This window comes from Ornithodoros turicata, chromosome 9 (genome assembly GCF_037126465.1).
Source record: "Ornithodoros turicata isolate Travis chromosome 9, ASM3712646v1, whole genome shotgun sequence".
Classification (NCBI taxonomy): Eukaryota; Metazoa; Arthropoda; class Arachnida; order Ixodida; family Argasidae; genus Ornithodoros; species Ornithodoros turicata.
In genome coordinates, this window is record NC_088209.1 from 19,486,958 (window position 1) to 19,507,446 (window position 20,489).

General features: G+C 47.7%; 1 protein-coding gene across 2 annotated transcripts in view; it reads left to right on the top strand.

Annotated features, from left to right (window-relative positions):
- The window catches only part of LOC135368293 (target of rapamycin complex 2 subunit MAPKAP1-like), a 49,449-nt gene that overhangs the window by 9,578 nt on the left and 19,382 nt on the right, over positions 1-20,489 (top strand). For both annotated transcript variants that reach the window (XM_064601473.1, XM_064601474.1), the window contains exons 3-4: positions 12,376-12,527; positions 13,865-14,095. In XM_064601473.1, coding sequence (XP_064457543.1) covers positions 12,389-12,527; positions 13,865-14,095 — 370 coding nt within the window. In that variant the 5' untranslated portion in view covers positions 12,376-12,388. The remainder of the gene's footprint in view (positions 1-12,375; positions 12,528-13,864; positions 14,096-20,489) is intronic.

A 20,489-nucleotide genomic window follows, 5' to 3' on the forward strand; every position in this document is an offset into this window, starting at 1 on the left:
CGTGTACAACAAACAACTTTATTTAAATGATGATGAGTATGTAGATATTTTTTTTCTTTTTTGTGCTCGTTTACTTCTACAATATGTTCACGGTAAATACCACACCAATGGCGAGGACGGTGTCCAGGAAAAGAAGCGTCTCTGTTCGAAGTATCGGCGGCTCTCGACCTGATGCTCTGCGCCTTACGTAGACGCAAAGTGCTACAAAAATGGCGTACGCTCCTGGTCCTCTGCAAGTCAGGAGACATACCCTCGCGGATGCTTTATAGACATTGGACCTGTGGTGCGGTGAAGCTCTGTTTTTAGAGTGTACCCCACACGGGTCCGTTTAACTGCACTTCGCACACACACTGTGGAAAAGATCGGACCTCTTTACCCCGTAACATAATGACCACCGTTAAATTTGTAGAACGTGTTTATTATTATTATTTATTTTTTTACAATAATCAACGTGCGAGGTCATAGTTGTTGTCAGCTTTGAACCGTCCCATGATCGTCGGGAGATCGGCTCCCGATCGGATGCATCTGCTCATACAAATCAGCAAGTTCGTGCTCCGCCTATCTCGCGTTAATATCTCGTCTTTACTGTTCTTGTTCCCTTTTTTTTTTTACTTGTTCTAATGCTCTTTGTTGTCATCCATTAATCAACCGCAGGCGTGGAGGAGGTGTCTCCAGTTGAAGGCGGCTCTGAATAATGACGCCAACTTCGAACTTGTTGCGACTCCATTTGATTCATTTTTCGACAGGACGGACCTCGGGTCAAGTGGCTGTGATTTACACGGCCATGTGAGACATTTAGATAGGCGACTCAGAGATGCGTATAAATAGCTGGTTGTTAGTTCTTTTCTTCGACGGAACACTGCCCGAGGAACTTCACTCCTAGCCGCAAGGAAGAGATATCCGCATATTGTGCGGAATCAAGGTGAAAGGCGGAGTTTCGCGGGTTGGAGGGTCAGTCGGGGGGTAATAAACCTCTACCCGAGAAACGTAATCATGACATCATTTGTTTACAAACAGGTAGAGGTCTGTTGAGCAAACTGAATCATGTCAGCGATCGCAGATGCCCACTCTGCTGTAACATGTACTGTACAGGGACGCCAGCTGATCACCGACGGTAATGAAGTGTAGTATCGTTTCAAAACATCAATAAACCTCTACCCGAGAAACGTCATCATGACGTTGGTAGACAGACTGAAACCGAAACAAAATCGGAAGGGGAGAGCGGGGTTCCACGAATGGACACTTGTTTGTTGCCTCCTATTGAAAGAAAAGTAGGACCGAAGGTCGCGTCCCTTTCAGGGACCATCGTAATCCCCTCAAGGCCGTGGCTTTCGGGCGCGACATTGTTCGCCTCTAGCTTCGAGCGTATAGTTCAACTCTACCAAATTGGTGGCGCTGTCGAACACTATGACGTCATTTGTTTACAAACAGGGAGACGTCTATTGAAGAGGGGCTTGCTGTGCAAAAATATCTGCGGGTGGTTCCTGTCAATGTGAATACACTACGAGCAGCGTGATATGGGCATACTACGTTAAGAAAAATCTATCTTTCGAGTATCTTTTCTTTAGGAAACGCGTGTCCCTGAGAGAATAGACCTCTTCCGAAGAACCGTCAGCGCGGATGCAGAACACATCCGTTTCACAAAGCCGTATTCCTTCACGAAGGTCACGGGTGGCTTCTTTGTATTAGTGGTACACACAAATGAGGTCACGTTTTTAGTCGATTTCGTGTCTTCATTCGGGCTTGTCGTTTCTTTCACCTATGCCTATGGTGTCTTAAATGATCGCCCCAACGACACCGGAACGTAAGCTACCCAAGCAGCAAAATGTACTGAAAGTCGGGTGCAATAGGGGTGGACGGGTAGGTGGAAGGCCTTGAACAGACTCGTGAAACTAAGGAACATCGATAAGACACATACCGTCCACCCCTATTGCACTCGACTTTCAGTACACTGTGCTGCTTGGGTAGTGACGTGTAATAACGCAGGAACATAGATCAGTCACCCGTCCGAGGACGTTCCCAGTCACTGGTCAGTAGAACTCATGGTTCCCCTGCAAGGCTGGCGCAACGCCCTGAATTCGGGGGGACCCCAGATTAGAGCCCTGCACCGCGGACCGGGCCGGGCTTGTTATATTGGCTGTGTTGCCCCGGGCCGGGCCGAGCTCTGAATGACAAGATACGCTAGCACCGCGGGCCGGGCCGACAAATATGTTTCCGAGAGTCTGGCCCGGCCGGGTCACGCAGCTAATTGCACACATTGGAGGTGGATTAGCTCGTATCATCTCGTGCTTGCGTCATTCATCTTCACATATTTGCAAAAACAAGCAACGTACACTGGATTTTGCGTATAATTCGACCCTCTAGAACATTCTCAAAGCCACTTCACATTGCTCCTGACTTCTCACATATTTCACAATCACGTTCGCAAAGCTTGATGAGATGGGTAAGGATCGGGAGAAGGAGTTTGTCGACAACATCCTCTACCTCTAGAAAAACTTGCTTGTGTAACGATAACGCGCTTGTCCGCGTGCGTTCTGGATTTAATTTGGTCTCGTGCTGTTACACCGCCAGCTCTTGTATGTGTGTGGCCTTGTCTTCTCTTCTTATAATTTACTTATAAATTTGTTTGATAAGCTCTAGAAATGCGTAAGTCACGGCTGGAAATACTAGGCCTGGCTGTACTCGCCGAGTCACCGGACCGGGCCATTTTCCGATGCGCCCGGGCCGGGTCGGGCCCGAAAAAGTTGGCCCATGCAGAGCTTTACCCCAGATCCCAACTGGTGCCTCCTTCCATCCCCCACTTCCACCACCAATTCGTGCCCGGGTCGCAAAAATTCGAGGCAGTCTGAATGACAAAAAGTGGCAAATGTTTGATTGCTTTCGTCTTGAATGGATTGAATGTATATTGCATTATTTGCATATGAATGTTCTAGTATACAGAATAATAACAAAAACACACCACGCAAGCCTAACTGTACCACGGCATCCCAAAGACTCCCGCTCAGAGCATGTCGAGTTTCTCCGGTAGGCGTGCAAGGTGCAGAGATGGTTTAGCCGTCTCTGCCCCGTGAACGATCTTAGGAATACATCCTTCACTCTCCGCAGTAACGAGAACGATCTCTCGGCCGTGGCTCAAGTGGCTGGTGCAACCAACAAGACACGGATACACAACACTCCCAAACATCCAACAAAAGCCTTGACTCTGCTGACAATTTGATCGATTCAGGAAAGGGGTTTATGGCGTTTTATTCGCATGCGGCACCTGAGATAACACTTTGGCGCCTCCACCTCCATGGGGATTTTGTGCCCTCTTCACAAATTCATGGGGTCTACAGTGACCACTGTAACCCCCCTCCCCCTTTCCGTCGCCTCCGGTACCCTGGAGTCCCACGTATACCTTCACTTATCTACAGATAGGCCGGTCTTCCTGGACACTAGCATTGCCACTCACCACAGAGCTTCAAGGGAAGCGTTCCTGCACGTTCGTATGTATATCGCTTTTTCCCGCCGCAGGGGCTGTCGTTGCTATCATATTGTGCCTACGTCGATCTAGCGGCCGACGCGCAATGCTGCGGCCCATATGGGCGTTTGGGCTGCACGTGGAACAACCTGCTACGGCTTCCGGGCATACATCACCGGCCAACAAGCCCGCATCAATTTGACCGCTTGGGAGAATGGCCCTGCACGTCCCGCGGGCAAAGTGCGAATATTTGCGCGGTACCACGTGACCTGGGGCTACGGGACTGTGATCGTGGCGTAAAATGTGTTGAGCGGTGTAATTGCGAGACGTGCCGAATACGTCTCTAGTTCGTATGGAATCGTTAAGGGTCTAGTGAAGGCCCCACTTCATATATTTGTTTTTCTTTTTCGGGGTTTGGCTGCAGCGTTTTATGCAACATGTATGCTCTTGAGAACGATTATCGTGGCTGACATCTATTGCGAGAGACAGAGAGGTCTTTGTTGAGCTTGTGTTCGTGTGTTTAGCTCCTTTTGAATTGGGAAATGCAGGCCCGTATCGCTATTCTTGTGTTTTTTTTTTATTTATCTGCACGCCTTTCCGAAACTCCTCCCCTCCTTCAGAGAGACCCGTAAGTGGATAAGTGATGCTGACGTCATTCGGTGACGCCAAGAGTCGGTTGCATGAAACGCCGCGCTCCAGTAGCGTACCCAGAAAAATATTTTGGCAAGAGTTCTGTGGCAACTTTGCATGGACAGGAGGATATTTCACCCCGTCTTCTCTTTCCCAAATGCACTTCCAAAGGTACTGGTTCGGGTGCTGGGGTAGGATTGTTGAAACCCCTGAAACCATCCCCTTGCTACGCCACTGCCGCGCGGCGGCTGTTGCAGCATAGCTTGCACAGCGCCATTTCGGGCCCAAACTGGTACTGATCCAAACAGTAGGTAGGTACGTAGGTAGGGTTTTGGGTGATATTTCAAGCGGCATGGCGCCAAGCCAAGCTACAAAACCTATAGGAAATCCACAGAAAAGGCGATGCATCTTGCCAAGTGCGAACAACTGGAGACCATGAAAGTGCCACGTCGTCTGCTAAACTACCGCGTGTTCCATATTTTCGGGCGCTGACGGTGCTGCTCACTCGCTCGACCTGGCCCGCAGAAACAGGCGAATAGTAGGCGATTTTTCAGTGAGGAAAGAGACCTTCGCGACTGCTCGCTACGGTGATGCTACGTCACGCGGACCTGATTACGCCACGCCAGGAGAGTGGGGCGGACCTCCAACGTCGCGCCGCACGACCCTCCTGTTACAAGGCGTTTTTTGTAAGTTTAACTGCAGTGACATGATGTCGTACAGCGAAAATATATTGTGTGGCGACTCCTGATAGCTTGATGAGTGAAACATGGTTTCGTGCAAAGATAAATGTGTCTTCCTTGCTGTACTCCCTTGTCAGAACCACGACCTACTAGATTATAACGACCATGTCACAATCAGAAAACCCTATGAGGACTGAGGAGCCTGCCCGCACGATCCGCCAGAGGCGCTACTGATCGGCACAACACGATTGGACGATGGAAATTTGAATTCTGAACGCGCAGAAGCGTGTGTACGACTACCGTAGCAGACGACAGCGATAGCCCCTATGCACCCATATGAAAATGCGTTGAATGATGATGATAATCAACCTCAGAATAAAACATCTGTGGAACGTCCACCGCTTGTACAGAAATACTAAGGTAAGCTGAAGTACAAAGTATTGTAGAAGTTGAGGAAGCAATAACTGGGACGATCAGAAGCGCCACCGCTACCTTCCAAAAATGCGGCGCATAGAAGGGGTGCGCCTGACATGGTCGTTATAATCTAGTAGGTCGTGGTCAGAACTTACGGAATCTACAATCGCGCGTGCTCTTCCACCGAGAAGAGGATACGCTGCTTTTTCCTTCTGTTATAAAATGTGCCGTAACTCCAATCCACAAGTGAGCCACCTGTAAACTCATGTGAAAACCGTTTCATTGATTTGTCAGTTGTAATATTCTTCCCTTTTTTTTGTGCAAATCTTAAGTATGAAAGGTCTTCGTTTATTTCGACGCAAATAATTTTCACGCCCATCAGAAATAATTACTCCCGCACCCCCTATGTGACACCAGCGACCACACTACACTCTTAAAAATAAACTTCACCGCATAGCACGCTCCTAGCCAACCATAATCTCGAATGATATCGTCATCTGCCCTGATTTGTTGAAAACGGGAGGCGTACGCCTTTTTTTGTGACACTTATGCTGTTCATAATTGTCACAAAAAAGGCGTACGCCTCCCGTTTTCAACAAATCAGGGCAGATAACGATATCATTCGAGATTATGGTTGGCTAGGAGCGTGCCATGCGGTGAAGTTCGTTTTTAAGAGTATAGGCTGTTGGCAGTCTTCACGTAAATATGCTCGCTTTTCGCCTTCCCTATACGCCGTTACATGGGGGAACGGCGACGTTCGAAAACTTTCCGAACACTTTGCACCGGCACGTGCAAGGAGATACTGGCCGCGGTTAAACATGGCGGGCCGAAGAAAGGAAAAGCGCTCAAAATGAGAGCACCATTAGCATTTACATTGAGAATGGGCCTCATGGAAGAGCACGCGTTGCTCGCCTGTTGACTTTAGTGCGGCTCCAGTACCCCCCATTCCCCTTGGCGACTGTAATGATCCCAAAGTCAGGAGAGCCTCGCCAGAATGGCTTATATGGCCGAGCCTATGCAGAGCGCGGGCCCGTTGTTGACTCGTGCGAAGAAGGTTTGAATATGCACGCCTGAATGGCTCGCTGACAACTTGGGCGGCAAGAGCAATAAAGACGACACTATAGAGCATGATCGCGCAACCTGATTTAGGTGGAGCCTGACTTGTCTGCTTTCTTCTTATTTTTCGCTTCTTTTTTTCTTTTCTTTTCTTTTTTTTTTTTTTGCGCGGACCATAGCAGCCTCCTTGCCTCCTGGAGCAGATGCTCGCGTTTGATAATCGATAATTGGTGGTTTTGCGCAATGGGAGAACTATACAGGGTGTCTCATGTAACGTGTCAACAAATTTTATTTTAAGAGAACAATAAAAGAAAAGAACGACCGTTACTTTTCTCTGCTACTTGAGTTACAAACAGGTGATACTTTTGATGTAGCACCTGTTTGTAACTCAAGTAGCAGAAAAGTAGCGGTCGTTTTTCTTTTATTGCTCTCTTCGAATAACATTTATTGACGCGTTGCGCGAGACACCCTGTATAATTACGGGTGACGCCACACTGTCTGTCTATGGACTGATTTTGTAAACCTAATGCTGAAGTCTCAGCAGTATAGGCTACCGTATTTAACAAAGAGTTTTGGAGAATAGGGGACCCAAAACGCAGGCGCTAGATTGGGCGCCGCGGCGTCTCCCCGCGCGCAAATGTTATGGAACAGCGTTTACATAACGCAGAGGTGGCGCGCTCGCGTTCCTCGCTTGCAGCGCCGCTGTGCGGCTCACTCCCGATACTAACAGGAGCAAAACAAGTCAAGAAATAGAGTACCGTCTTTCGTATAAGCACGTTGCATCGTAAAAAATGATTTTTTTTATTCCGTGTTCGCGCCGCGAAGCAACCGTGGCTATGAGCGGCGTACAGACGTGGACAGATGGAGAGAGGACAGCAGGAAGGCGTCGGCGACGGGGATGTTAGTATGCGTCCTGGGCCGACTTCAGGGGTAACTGTGCCGACATTACGTCTGGTCCGAGACAGCACACGCAGTTGGTGCGGGGATTCGAACATGCATCACCTCCCAGTCTCAGCGTGGAAAGCGATCATCCTAACCGCTATACCACGGGAGCTGGTCGTAAAAATGATTGATATCGTAAAACAAGACTAATTTAATGATTTTTTTTTCGTTTTCTTTTTGTAAGCGTACTTTAGTAGTAGATGAGCCAGTGAAACGTACGTTCATAATTAAAGCTCGGTGTTTCGGAAAATACATCTTGCAACAACGCACCAGCTCCCGTGGGCATATAGTGGTTAACATGATCGCTTTCCACGCAGAGACTGGGAGGTGTGACACGCGTTCGAATCCTGTCACCGCAGCTGTGCTGTCTGAGGTTTTCCCTGGCGGGTTTTCCGAAGACTTTCACGACGAATGTCGGCGCACAGTTACCCCTGAAGTCGGCCCAGGACGCATACTAGCCCCCCCTGTCTCCCTACTCCTTCCTGCTGTCCTCTCTCCATCTGTCCACATCTGTACTCCGCTCATAGCCACAGTTGCTTCGTGGCGCAAAGATGGAATTTAAAAAAAAAAGAAAGAAAAAAAATCTCGCAACGAACGCAGACGTGTCTTAATTATATGCGTGCCATTTCGTCAAGAAGGGCTACTATACACCTGAGCACTTCGACTGGATGAGCGAACTGTCGTCTTCTTCACGGCACATGAGTGCCGCTCCGTTCGATCACGCCTCCTCCCTTCCATTTTCCCGCCGATATAGATGTATAATGTAGGGAAAATGGAAGCTATTTCCCCAATAGAAGGCACGTGAGGGGATGACGAACGGCTCGGGATATGGAAGAATTAGCGGGGGGAGGAGGAAAACTGCTGTCGCCGACGGAGAGATGTAGCGGAAGCAAAGGAGAAGAACCTCTTTTGCGACGGCCGTAACAAAATTACGACGCGACGGTAATGGATGCAGACACAGCTTTTCCATTTGCCAACTCGGATCCCATTCCTATATGCGCTTGAACCGTATCGGGTGCGCTGCTAAGATATGGACTGTGCGTGGATTGCTACTATATAGGTGACACTGTCCTAAGTCGCGAGCAGCGTGAAAGGATTTTTTTTATGCGTATAATTTATTTACGATTGAAACTATGTGCTCATTAAGGTATAGTTATGGTTCTGCGTTTTCGGTTTTAATCGAAAAACACCGAGAAATATACACCGGGTAAATTTTCCCTTATTCGGTTTTAAACGAAAAACACCGAATACAGAGGGACATTCCAGGAACGATGCCAGAGATAAATTGCTGCACATGTCGAGCAACTTGTTGATGCAGATCAGAAAACCATACAGAAATACGATGGTTGTGAAAAATGTCCGTTTACTTTTTCGTTAGCCGTAAAACGCCACCGTAGCGAACAACGCCATGTTGAATGCGTCGTGCGGAAGTTACGTTGTGATCTCTATTCGCCGATAACTGTCGGGTAAACCATGTACACGCCGGGAAAAACGTCGAAAAACGCCGATTTCGTGAATAAACACCGAAAAACATCCGCAGAATCCGCCCAAATAACGCGGAACCCCAGGTATAATGTAAAATCCTTACTGTTCGCGAGCCCTCCCGACGAGCTAGCTGTTTAAGGTTTTCCCTGTCTTTTTTTTTTCTTTCTTTTTTTGGCAGACATTCCTGCGAATGTCGGCACAGTTTCCCGTGAAGCGGACCCAGGACGCGCACTGATCCCCATACTTTGATGTATACGCCTGTACGCCACTTATAGCCACACTTGCTTCGAGGCGCCAACAGGGGATTAAAAACGATTATTGATAGCATGAATGTGTTATTTTTAAAGTATCCCTGTAATTTTCAAATTACTCCCCAACCTTCATCATTAAAATTGAAGTTGTTGTTTGATAGCCTGATATCAATGGCTAAACGTAGTGCATTCTGTCCTATATAACCTTAGAGGCTTCAACGACGTCCGTATAGTAGTAGTAGTCCGTAGCAGCTAGAAGATCATATCTCCTGCTAAATAGTCGTTTTCGACTCGTCATCCACAGCTGTTGAAGCCTGAAGAAAAGGGGAGCATTTAGGGGAGTAATTGCAGCTTCTACTCCCCCAAGATTGCACTTGCTCTCCCCTTTAGTCCCCTGAACCTGAAATTTAGTCCCCAGCACAACAAATAGTGCCAAAAATTTCGCGAATGATCCCATGAATGCAACAGTCCATTTAAACATGCGCGGGAGTTTGCAACACTGTAACTCTATACGGAAGTGTGTGCCCCGGGGATCTGATGGGACAACGCAGTGTAATTGAACCATTTTCTGCCTATACAGTAGGCAGAAAATTCATATTCCTTACGTTAAGGAATGGTTAGTTGGCTCCCGACAAACTGGGCCACATCGCAGTATTTTATGTGAGTTTAATTCGAAGACATATGAATCTAATTCGAAGACACATGAATTTAATTCGAAGACATATGAATTTAATTCGAAGTCGTAGTATTTTCATTCATGAGTCATGACATAGACCACTCACATAGGGCTATGAGAATAAAACGTGTGAGTCAGTCTCCACCCTGTGACAATCATTTAGTCCCGAAAAGGGGTAATGGTTGTAGCAACGTACCTAGTCCCCCAAAAGCACAAAAATTACTCCCCCCCCCCACACACTTTTTTTCCTTCTCTTTTTCTTAGCGTGTGTCACGCTTTCTCCGAACAGTTCGTGGACTGGTCCACGAACGGTTCGAGACGTTGTAGTGGGTGAGGCAATAGACCTCTCCCTGCTTGTAAATAAATGACGTCATAGTGTTCGACAGCGCCACCAATTTGCCTACATTGGTGGAGACACGAAACTATAATGAAAGGTCTACCAATGAGGAATTTGGTAGACTTGAACTACGCTCGGAGCTAGGGGCGAACAAGGTCGCGCCCGAGAGCCGCGGTCTTGAGGGGATTACGATGGTCCCTGAAAGGGACGTGATCTTCGGTCCCACTTTTATTTTAAAAGGAGCAGCGAAAAAGTGTCCATTCGTGGAACGCAGCACTTCTCTTTCGACTTGTTTCGGTTTCAGTCCGTCTACCAACGTCATGATGACGTTTCTCGGATAGAGGTCTATAGGATGTTTTCACATGACGTCAAACGAACGCGTTTGATGGTGGTCACTTTTTCGGCGCACCTGTCGAGATTATCTAGCATTTGCTCGAAAACGAAGCCTTGAATGGTGTTTTCGTCACGTCCGTACCCTTCGTTTATCCCGAAGACACTTCGTCATTGTCGCTCTCACATTTTCTTCTATGAAAACTGTGGTTGTCTCATTGAAAAATCGCGCAGTTTGTCACCGTTCAATGCCGCTATAGGACGAAAAGTGAGCACCAGTGGGAGGAGCTTACGAGCATGCCACGTCACTGCCACGTCACAATGTGACGTAGGTGAAAACTTTTTACTAAACACAGAAGGGCAAAGACAGCACTAGCCTCACAACGCCCAGTTGTGAACTTCAGTGTTTCGAGACGCTTGTGCACACACGCGTCGATGTCGAACCGTTCGTTCCTTCCTTGATCCGCGCGAGATTACGTTGTATAGCGTTGGTCAGTCATCGTGGCGTCATCTCCACCGTCGACTCCGCTCCCGGCGGGGTGATAAATACTCCGCAATGGCGAGAGCTCATTGTTGCCTGCCTCTTCCATCCAGAGAAGTGACAGGGAACCTTTGTTTCGCCGCTTCCCGGCGGGATTATAAGTTCTCCCTCTTTATTGACTGCCTAATGGCGACGCCCCCCCCCCCCCTTTTGGTTCCTTCCCCGTGTACCTGCGGGATAGTGCACTGTGGAACACGATGATGATTCAGACAACGTCTCCTTTTTAAAGAGACTCTCCGAGGGACAGATAGAGTGTGGGATGATAGCACTCGATATTCCGAAGTGATGGTTAGACTGATGAGAAGCTTCGGACTGCTTTCACACATCGTACATGCAGTCGTTGCAGAGCTGACGTGGCGCCCGCATGTATAAACGCGTTACTCCTTGGTCACGTGATTAAGGGGCAACCTCATAGCAACACCACATAATTCGTTAAAGTGTCGCTAGGGATCACGTCACGTATCACCAGAACCCTGATTAATTTATGACATCGGCAATCCACGTGTCTAGCACAGTCAACATATCCCAAAATATTCCATATGCGGCTCGCACGTTACCGAAGATTAATTTCTCGTTTCTTAGTATGACGTCACAATGTGCACAGTCCCCCTGGCAACATTGCTTCTCGAAGGTTGCCTCCCGTTTCCTCACCACAGCTATAGGGATAGTCTTCCAACGAGGGGCAGAGAGCGGAGATTGTGCTATCGCTGTTTCTTAATGCTCTATCGCATTGTTAGAGGTGTACTTCGGGATGAGGTCACTCCTACAGGTCAACTCCGCCTACAGTTCTTAAGACGACCGTGATTGGCCTAGGCGGACGAATAACGCTCCCGAGTCACAACCATAGTGCGCACGCATGCTTCAAACTGTTATACGCTGACCACGTTGCGAAAGCACCCGTCCGACATGGTGTATATTTGCGCACTTTCATGTCCCTAATGGATACGTTAAGTAGGTGCACTCAGTAGGTGTCTTTTCGAAGCGGACGCCAAAAACCTAAGCAAACCGTTTCGTGTACGCTGTCGGTGAGCGAACCATGCAGTTGTGTAGCGTGCCGTTGTGCAAGACATTTTGACCTGGAGAACTCGCTCTGAATGTATATAGCTCCAATGCAATGTCAGTGTATCGTTTTGGCTAACGTGCATGTGCTTATATAGGAAGACATCCGGCAATGCGATGAGGGAAACCGGGAAAGGGGCGTGGGGGCGTCTGCGTTTTTATGGGACGCGGGGCGGCGAAGTTTGGGAACCACTGGGCTAAAGCAACTTTTCCATGCACAGATTAGATTTGCAGTGTCTATAGTTCATTTCAAAGAATTCTAAGTGTACTCGTGAAAGGTTTGTATTGTAGGTTGTATACGGCGACTGAGATAGTGCCAGTTTAATGATGACCGGTTGGCTGTCTCATTGACGTCAATGAGATAGTGCCGCCGTGGCAGGTTATGTGGTCATATACGATCATGTTTCCGAATGTTCCCAGCAGTTTTCTGTGTGTGAGGTTTCAGTTTGTGAGTAGGTCGGATGAAGTGAAAGCGGCGATGTTTACAATCACTTCCTTTTCTTTTTCTTGTTAGGTGAAGTATTACGATGGCGTTTTTCGATGACCGTCGCTTCCTGCTATCCCACATTCGAAACTCCTTCATCACTGGTGACGACACCGGGATGTGCGAGCTGGTCATGCTCAGCGATGATCCATCTACGCTACTCCAGTCGTTCCGATCCATCGGTATGTATGCAACGGATTACAGGGGTCGGCAATAATGTAATACATATAGTCTGTATTGTAACAGAAGTACATAACTAGTACTTTCAATAATCAGTATTATAATACACCAGCGACATGGCCGCCAGCTCGTTGGTGGTAGCCAAGGTCGTGCTCAAGACTGGGAGGTGGTGGCTTCGAATCCTACCACCGGCTGTGATGTCTGAGATTTTCCCTGAGTTTTCCGAAGACACAGTTCCCCTGAAGTCAACCCAGGACGCATACTAATCCCCCTCCCCCTGTCACCCACTCCGTCCTGCTGTCCTCTTTCCATCTGTCCTCGTCTGTATGCCGCTCATAGCCACAGTTGCTTCGCGGCGCTAACACGGAATAAAAAAGTATTATAACACTAATAAGTAATACTTTGATTCTGAAGTAGTATAATACGTACTGGTAGTACTTCTCTGTATTACTTAAAGGTACTGTACTACGATGCGACACCACGACTGCGCTCCATGACACACGCCAATCAGTTCTGTCGGCAACGTCCTGCAGTGAGGCCTCTGTTTGAGAAGCTCCCCAGCACATTTCGTCATCGCCGATCAGAGGTCTTGTAGACGAGTAACATTTCCTCTACAATACAAATTCAAATTTTGTTCAGGAGATAGCCACAAGAAAACAGACATGACCCGCCTAAGCCAAAACGGCTTGTAACAGGGCAGTCGCAGACAGTCGCAGACTCGAGTACCACAACACCACTGGAAAAGCTGTTCAATAATGGCCTTAAAAACAACAAAGAGGGAAAAAAAGAGAGTAATACTACCTACTATATTGAGCTACGACAGCTTGTCCCTACACAGGGGAGAGGGTAAAGTTTGAAGAACACCACGTGACGAAGTGTGTGTCCAATCACAAGGCAGCAATAAGTGGGTATTAGTAGATCGGCATCGGTCCACAGAAGAAACCACGTGTACCTCAACCTTTAAATGGTACCCCTTCCTTTGGAGAGGGACCAATGAGGTCGCTCCACGGGCAATCGGGGAGAGAGGGAAACTGGAGAGCTGCGCAGACAGCTGACCTAGTTGCACAGCGTATATACATTGATACTCAACCAGCGGGTTATCGAGACGGCACGGGCTTTCGAGATGATTAGCGAGAACCAGTGACACTCTGTAGGTGCTTAGGACCTCTCATAAGTGTTAATTACATCTTCTAGAGTATTATAATACGTAATACAAATATTCAAAAGCACTGCAATACAAAGTATTACTGTCACCGCCCACCCCTGGCACGCATCCACTTTCAGTCTCTCTCTTTGCTGTATGCTGTATTACATCAGCCGAAGCTTGCTTTGTCCACAGACCATGCAGTAGGAGGAGAGCTGGAGCTGGACCCATTTCCTCCAGGCGTAGAAGCTCCCGCTGAAGAGCTGGGCCAATCCTACGACATCGTCTCGGAATTAGAGTTGCTGGGCGCTCACCGGCGGCGTTCTAACACGGCGCAGAGATTGGAGAGGCTCAAAAAGGAGCGAAGGCAACAGGCCCGAGTGAAACACGTCATCTGGAAGGAGCCTGCATCCAAGCAGTTCACGGGTGAGTCATTCACGGTTGATTCCGGAACAACTGATGCTGCTGTATCGCAAGTGCAAATATTATGATGTTCCCAGTTGACGTTCCCAAGCAGCACCCCAAGCAGCACAATGTACTGAAAGTCGAGTGCAATAGGGGTGGACGGTATATGTCTGATCAATGTTCTTTAGTTTCACGAGTCTGTTCAAAGCCTTCCACCTACCCGTCCACCCCTATTGCACTCGACTTTCAGTACAATGTGCTGCTTGGGACAATGTACTGCAAGTCGGGTGCAATAGGGGTGGACGGGTAGGTGGAAGGCCTTGAACAAACATGTGAAAGTAAAGAACACTGATAATTAGGCACATACCATCCACTCCTATTGCACTCGACTTTCAGTACATTGTGCTGCTTGGGTTGCTTCAATTATTACTTGATATTTACAACAACAACAAAAAAAAAAAACATTGAAGGCAGCAACCGGCCGGCCATGTCCTCGAGTGACGTCAGAAGATTTGCGAGCAGCCGTAAGCTCTCATTGGCGACCGAACATTGGCTCTCATTGGCCTGCTACGGCGCTTCGCCCGCTCCGTCTACGTCGCGTGCTTCTCTTGTTCACTTACGTCATGAAGGAAGCAATAAGAGGAGGCGCCTCTATTCCACCTTAAGGTGAAGCTGTAATTGGGGGCAGCCGTGTGACGTCACTGCTAGTCTCCCAATTTCGGTTTTGCAGTTGCATAGTTCCGAAATTCATGTATACAGGTGTCATGTTGGGGTGGCCCCCAAAGTGGTGTGTGCAGAGCCTCCTGATTGGCTCTCTCGGGTAACGTGACCCCTACAGGTCCTCAGGCTACTGATCACCTGCGTGCCCTGTTGCTAGGAGACAGTGGCTACAGCTCGTGGTGATGTCATCTACCCTTGGAGGATCCGAAACTATGAAGTTTTGTTGGTTCTTTGGAAAGTTCGTGGAAGCCCCTCCTGTTCACCGACAGCATTTATATTTTCATTTCATTTCATTTATTAAGTACGTTAACGACCTCTAGTGGTGGTAATTTTACGTATAGTCTTGGAGCAAAGTGATTTGGTAATACGAAATAAAATAAATAACTTTTTTTCTTTTTTGTCCGGAGTGCCGCTTTGATAAGGTTATATTAACTGTAATTCTGAAATCTATTGTTATAGTATAGTGGCCTTTCTGCTGGACTTTGAGGTACTCCCTTCGAGCAGAAGTGTGCAGAAATATCCTTCTGAAAGCTATCCCCACCTTCCAACTTTTACACATTATTTTACACGGCAGCGTTGGAAAATCCCTTCGTCTCTGTCACCTCGTAGATCATGGCTCTCCGCAGTCGTTCAGAAATGCACTCAATATTTTTTTTTTTTTTTCTTTTCGGGAGTGCAATAACTGGAAGATAGCGCTTTGGACGAGCCGCCCAAAGCGAACATCGCACTAAATGGATTAGAGCGAAGGTTATCCGTTCTTTCTTTCCCTCTTTGAAATGATGAGTCACGGATAAAAGAGTTGTCTCTTTCCTCCGGTAATTCTCGCCGCACCGAAGTGTAGGAGAGGAACCCCATCAGCGCCTTCCCCCACCACGTATCTTTCCTCTCTCTCTCTCTTTTTTTTTTTTTTTTTTTCATTGCCTGAATGGTAGGCACTTTGCGCCTATAGTGAATGGACGCCTACTAGTGGTTCGCCTTTTATAACGTGATGTAAGTGTGCATATGTGCTGGCGGGCACAGTGGAATGAAAAGCCGTGCAGTGCTCACGTGGGAGAGACTGAACCGGGTTCAGATGAAGGGGCTGTATGGTTATAGACTCCTCACTGAAAAAGCCCGAGCGTATAGGCGCGCGAAAGAACGACGCTGCTAAGACGGCACGAGGCGGGACTTCTAGAGTCGTCTGTGTTGTTGTATAGCTTTTCTTTTTCCCGGGCTCAATGGTTTTTTATATTCAGTGTTTAACGCCGCGAAGCAACTGTGGCCATGTGCGGCATAAAAACGTGGGCTGATGGGGAGAGGACAGCAGGAAGGAGTGGGGGAACGGGGCGGTTAGTATGCGTCCTGAGCAGAGTTCAAGGGAAACTATGTCGGCATTCGACTGGAAAGTCTACAGGAAAAAACCCGGACAGCACAACCGGTAGTAGGGTTCGAACCCACCACCTCCCAGTGTTCAGCACGGCCTTGGCTACCACGGACGATGCCGCTGGTTACACAAGGCTTCTTCAGCGCGGAGTCTTCACCACCAGCCGGTCCGCACTTATGCCACCCGTGTGTTGGAGTCGAAAATGGGACATGATAGTTTGATGTGTCATTCGAGGGTCTTCCCCAGAAAGCGACATCCGAATTAGACGTGACCCCAGAAGCACATTTTGTGCCATCAAAGGCGACTGGGTATCTCCGTACTCCTAGACCGTGAGGCACCGTTCCAGAAAAAAGGCAGATGCGCATTGGAGTCTGGAAACCAGGAGGCTAACGTTCCGTGGCGCTCGCGCGTTACAGTTAAGCCTGACGGTGAGTGTACATGCCTTTACGCGGATAGGCATGGTCGCCAGATAAGCAGCTGAAAACAATTAAGATGAATATGTCACAACGAGCATATATAGTAACGCAGAACAGGTTACAGTAAAAGGTCCCTTGGGGTGGCAACTGTCACAAACTGAGCTTGCCTCATGTTTGCTACTTTCGAGTTTTTGTCTCTTATACTTGGGCGCGTGTTACAGAGCATCAGCCGCATTTCATATAAACCGCGCGGCGTTGCTTGGCAAAGCCCCGCTGTATTTTCTTTTCCCCTTCAGCATGCGGGTATAGAAACTTGGCAACTTTTCTCATTTGTTGGGCGTTTCCAGTTCGCTGCCGCGCATCAATGTCACGAGCATTTGATGACTGCAGCAAATGACGAAAAAAAGGGACGCTTTTACAAGCTGCGCAACTGTTTATTACTTTTTAACGAGGCTGTCCACTCGGGCAAATTAGCTGCTTTGCAAGAAAGCACGCCGGCCTGCGGTAATGCCGGTGGCGCCTCCGTTGCTTAACGCTAAACAATTTACTTCTCTTCTTTTGGAAGAAGTTTAGAAGAGTTGAAAGAGTAGAATGGCAGCACAAACGTTTCTCGGTATATTATTTTCGTCTTTAGGGGGTCCCATATTTTCCGCTACATCTCTGTTGCTTCCGAACACAAAAGCGCCCGCCTTGCAGCCACATGGGACCGGCAGACTTCAGTAGGCCCTTCTAATCACATTTTGACTGATGTTAGTGCCAGAGATTATGGGTATTTTTTCGTCCGTTCTTAAAGTGAGACTCCGCAACCAAATCACCACAAAGCTTGTGGTATACCCGTAACCTTTGGGATGTCAGGAACATGTGTACGAAATATCTCGTTCCAAAACTGCGCATATTTTATTCAAACGAATGTATTACGAAGCGAGTGCTTCCCTTCTGTGAAGCGAGAGGGCACGGAAAGCAACACATTGCTGACATCCGGCAAGGGAGAACGCAGGTTGCGAAGCAGACGACAATGCTGGGTGACGTCACGGTACAGCATGGAGCTCTATCTTCTGCTCTTCGTATTTCGGTTTCGGTTTGCTATTATCATTATTTACTAATTAATTGCTTGCGCAAAATGAATGCGAATGTTGTATGCGGTATCGAGGGGGTGGTTCGTGTTCGGTATGATTTTTTTCGGTAATTTTTTTCGAATCCTTGCGAAGGGACCCGTAAGGTGAAACTCAATCGCGTTTTTTCTATGTACCACCATCCCAATCAGCACAATATTTTGTAGTCTAGTTTTCTGTCCATTTAACTGTCTATATATATAGCCAGTTACTTCGCAGCGCTACCACGTGACGAATAATTTAGCGTGGTCTCTTTGTTCGACAGGTCCACGAGGCTTTTGGGCGCAGAATTAACTTTACTGACTTTTAATTTAATTAATTGATTATACTTTACTTATTGATTAAATAAATACGTACCAATTAAAGTACATGACATTAATTTGACGACTTTAGCCCTGCACCAAACTAACGCCAAAACCACGTCGATGACAGGAATGACGTAAATTATACGTCAGGAAAGAGAAAGAGAGAGAGAGTGTGTGGGGGGGGAAGAGAGAGAGACTGATCCTTGAAACGTCTGCCGTAGTTTGCTGTCACTGATAATTTTATGTTCGCACTTATATACTCTGCCTGTTATTGTTAGTATTTCTTGCTGTTCATCGTGAAATGCATATATCGCTCAACGATTTTACTATAGACACTAGTGATACAATGTAAAATGCGTTTCATGATAGCTTATCAGCTAAAGGGATATTGAATACTACTTTTAGTTCTCCGCCGCCCTCGGAGATCTATCGGCCAAGAAAGGCCAAATCTTTTGATCAAATATGCATGAACCCCTTCTAGCAAACTAATGGTGTCTTCGACTAGTTGCTTCCGATCGCTCTAGAGCGCTCTGGAGCGACGCTTCATCTTCGACGGGTCGAAACAGAGCACTCTCACTGCATTCGACTGGTTCATTCGGAGCGCTCTAGAGTGCTCTCACCAACGCCGTCGGAGCGGTTGCCAAATCTGGTTGGGTTGCGGTCACGTGACTGCGCCAGCTTCCGCTGAGTAGTGTTTCTGTCCCGCCATGCGTGCCATATGCTGTGTTTTGCGTCGTCGTCGTCGTCGTCGTCGTCGTTGTTTTGACTTTGTGGGCAACACCGGAAGTCACGTGAGTTAACATTCCCTCTCCTCTGCTCTGTTCGAACCTGCCGCGTTCGGCTCGGAGCTGGAGTGAGATCGGTCTGGACAGCTCCGGCTCGGAGTATCGGAGCGACCTGTCGAAGACACCGTGAGGTACTGAAAAAATCCAGACGTAATAAAAAAGAGAGAACAAAAGGCGCAAACACGCAGAAACGAAAAGCAAAGATGCAGCAATCAGCAAGAGACTGTCAGGCGCACTCGTATTTGCATATCTGAAAAAGGCTGTTATGCATCTAAAAATGTTCAAAAAGGCAACAATTCAATAGAGTCGATAAAAAGGCAGGCGACCCCCAAAATGTCGCATTTAGGCATTTATAGGCAAGTGCCTAAAATTCCTGGCCCTAATCATGAGCTATCCAATCCCCAGCAGCACTTAATTTGTTATCTATATATCTTTTTTATTTATATCTATATAGCACACACAGACATCCTGGACGTGTCTTTGCAAACACCATGGTCTATGCTCTAGATATTGTTCTAAACACCCGCACATAATAACGATATCGCCTTCCAAATCGGCAAGCCATATTTGCTCTGCACGGGAAGTACTAAGGACCCACGTTGCATTTCGACCGAAAAGAAACACACACACACACACAAAAAAAAAAAAACGCATTATATAATGCTATCCCATAACACCCATCAGGGAGCTCTCCATCACGATGCCTGCCTGCATGGTTGGGGAGAGTTGTGCAGAGAAGCTATACGTTCGGTGTCGCCGCCGTGGAGATGTCGTTGTTGGGGTGGTCACGTTTCGCGCGCCGGAATCGGTAGCAACTAGGGCTAATTATGCCCCACCTCAAAGCGGGCCACGCAGTAATTACGAGAAATGAGAGAGGTTCCTCACGTTGCCGCGCTAACAAATGGCGGCAATTTGGCGGGTGTCACTCGAGAACCTGGAGCTGTGCATGAATAAAATCACGGCCAGCGCGCAAAGGGCGAAGCTCTCGGTGGGGTAGGTGTCCTGTTCTCCAACTGTCGCGGTGTGCTCCGGAGCTATTCGTCAGTTGGCGAGAGCGGTTTTCAAGATGCATTGTGGAGCAATATCTCACGCGAGAGCGATACGATTAAGGTGGGGGTTGTCTCGTAAAGGGCTGCGCGGTAAGATAAGCTCCGATAGGGTAATATTGATGCTCAGCAAGGGAAGTGACCAACGCCACCTAGGTACAGAAGACCTGCTTATTGCTTCCTCTCTCTCCTTCGCTACGTCGACATATAAAGTCAAAATTGGTCTGCCACTGCGATTCGCCGTTCTGCGAATTTAATAACCAAAATAAAATAACTTTAATAAAATTTAATAATAACTCACAAATGATTGAAGCTGACTTGGAACGTATAGACCTGAATCTGTAGACAAAAAGCGCAACATGCTTTCCAGAAAATCAGTCTTGAGAAAGATACGGGACCATTTTGCGCTTTATTTTAAGGATTTCCCATTTAGTACGCCGGGATGTTCAATCACTGCTCGCAGACGACAGTGGTTCGTCTCCATGGCTACACCGCTGAAAGCACGTTCGTGATTGGCTACCGCCGTTGAAAGCACGATCCTGATTGGCTGACTCGTAGTTGTTACGTCACGTCGACGAATAAGCACGCTGTCTCTTTCTAGGTGGTGTTGGAAGCGAAGCCCTCCACACGTCTATCGGCACATTCCAGAACTATGCTTTATAGATGGA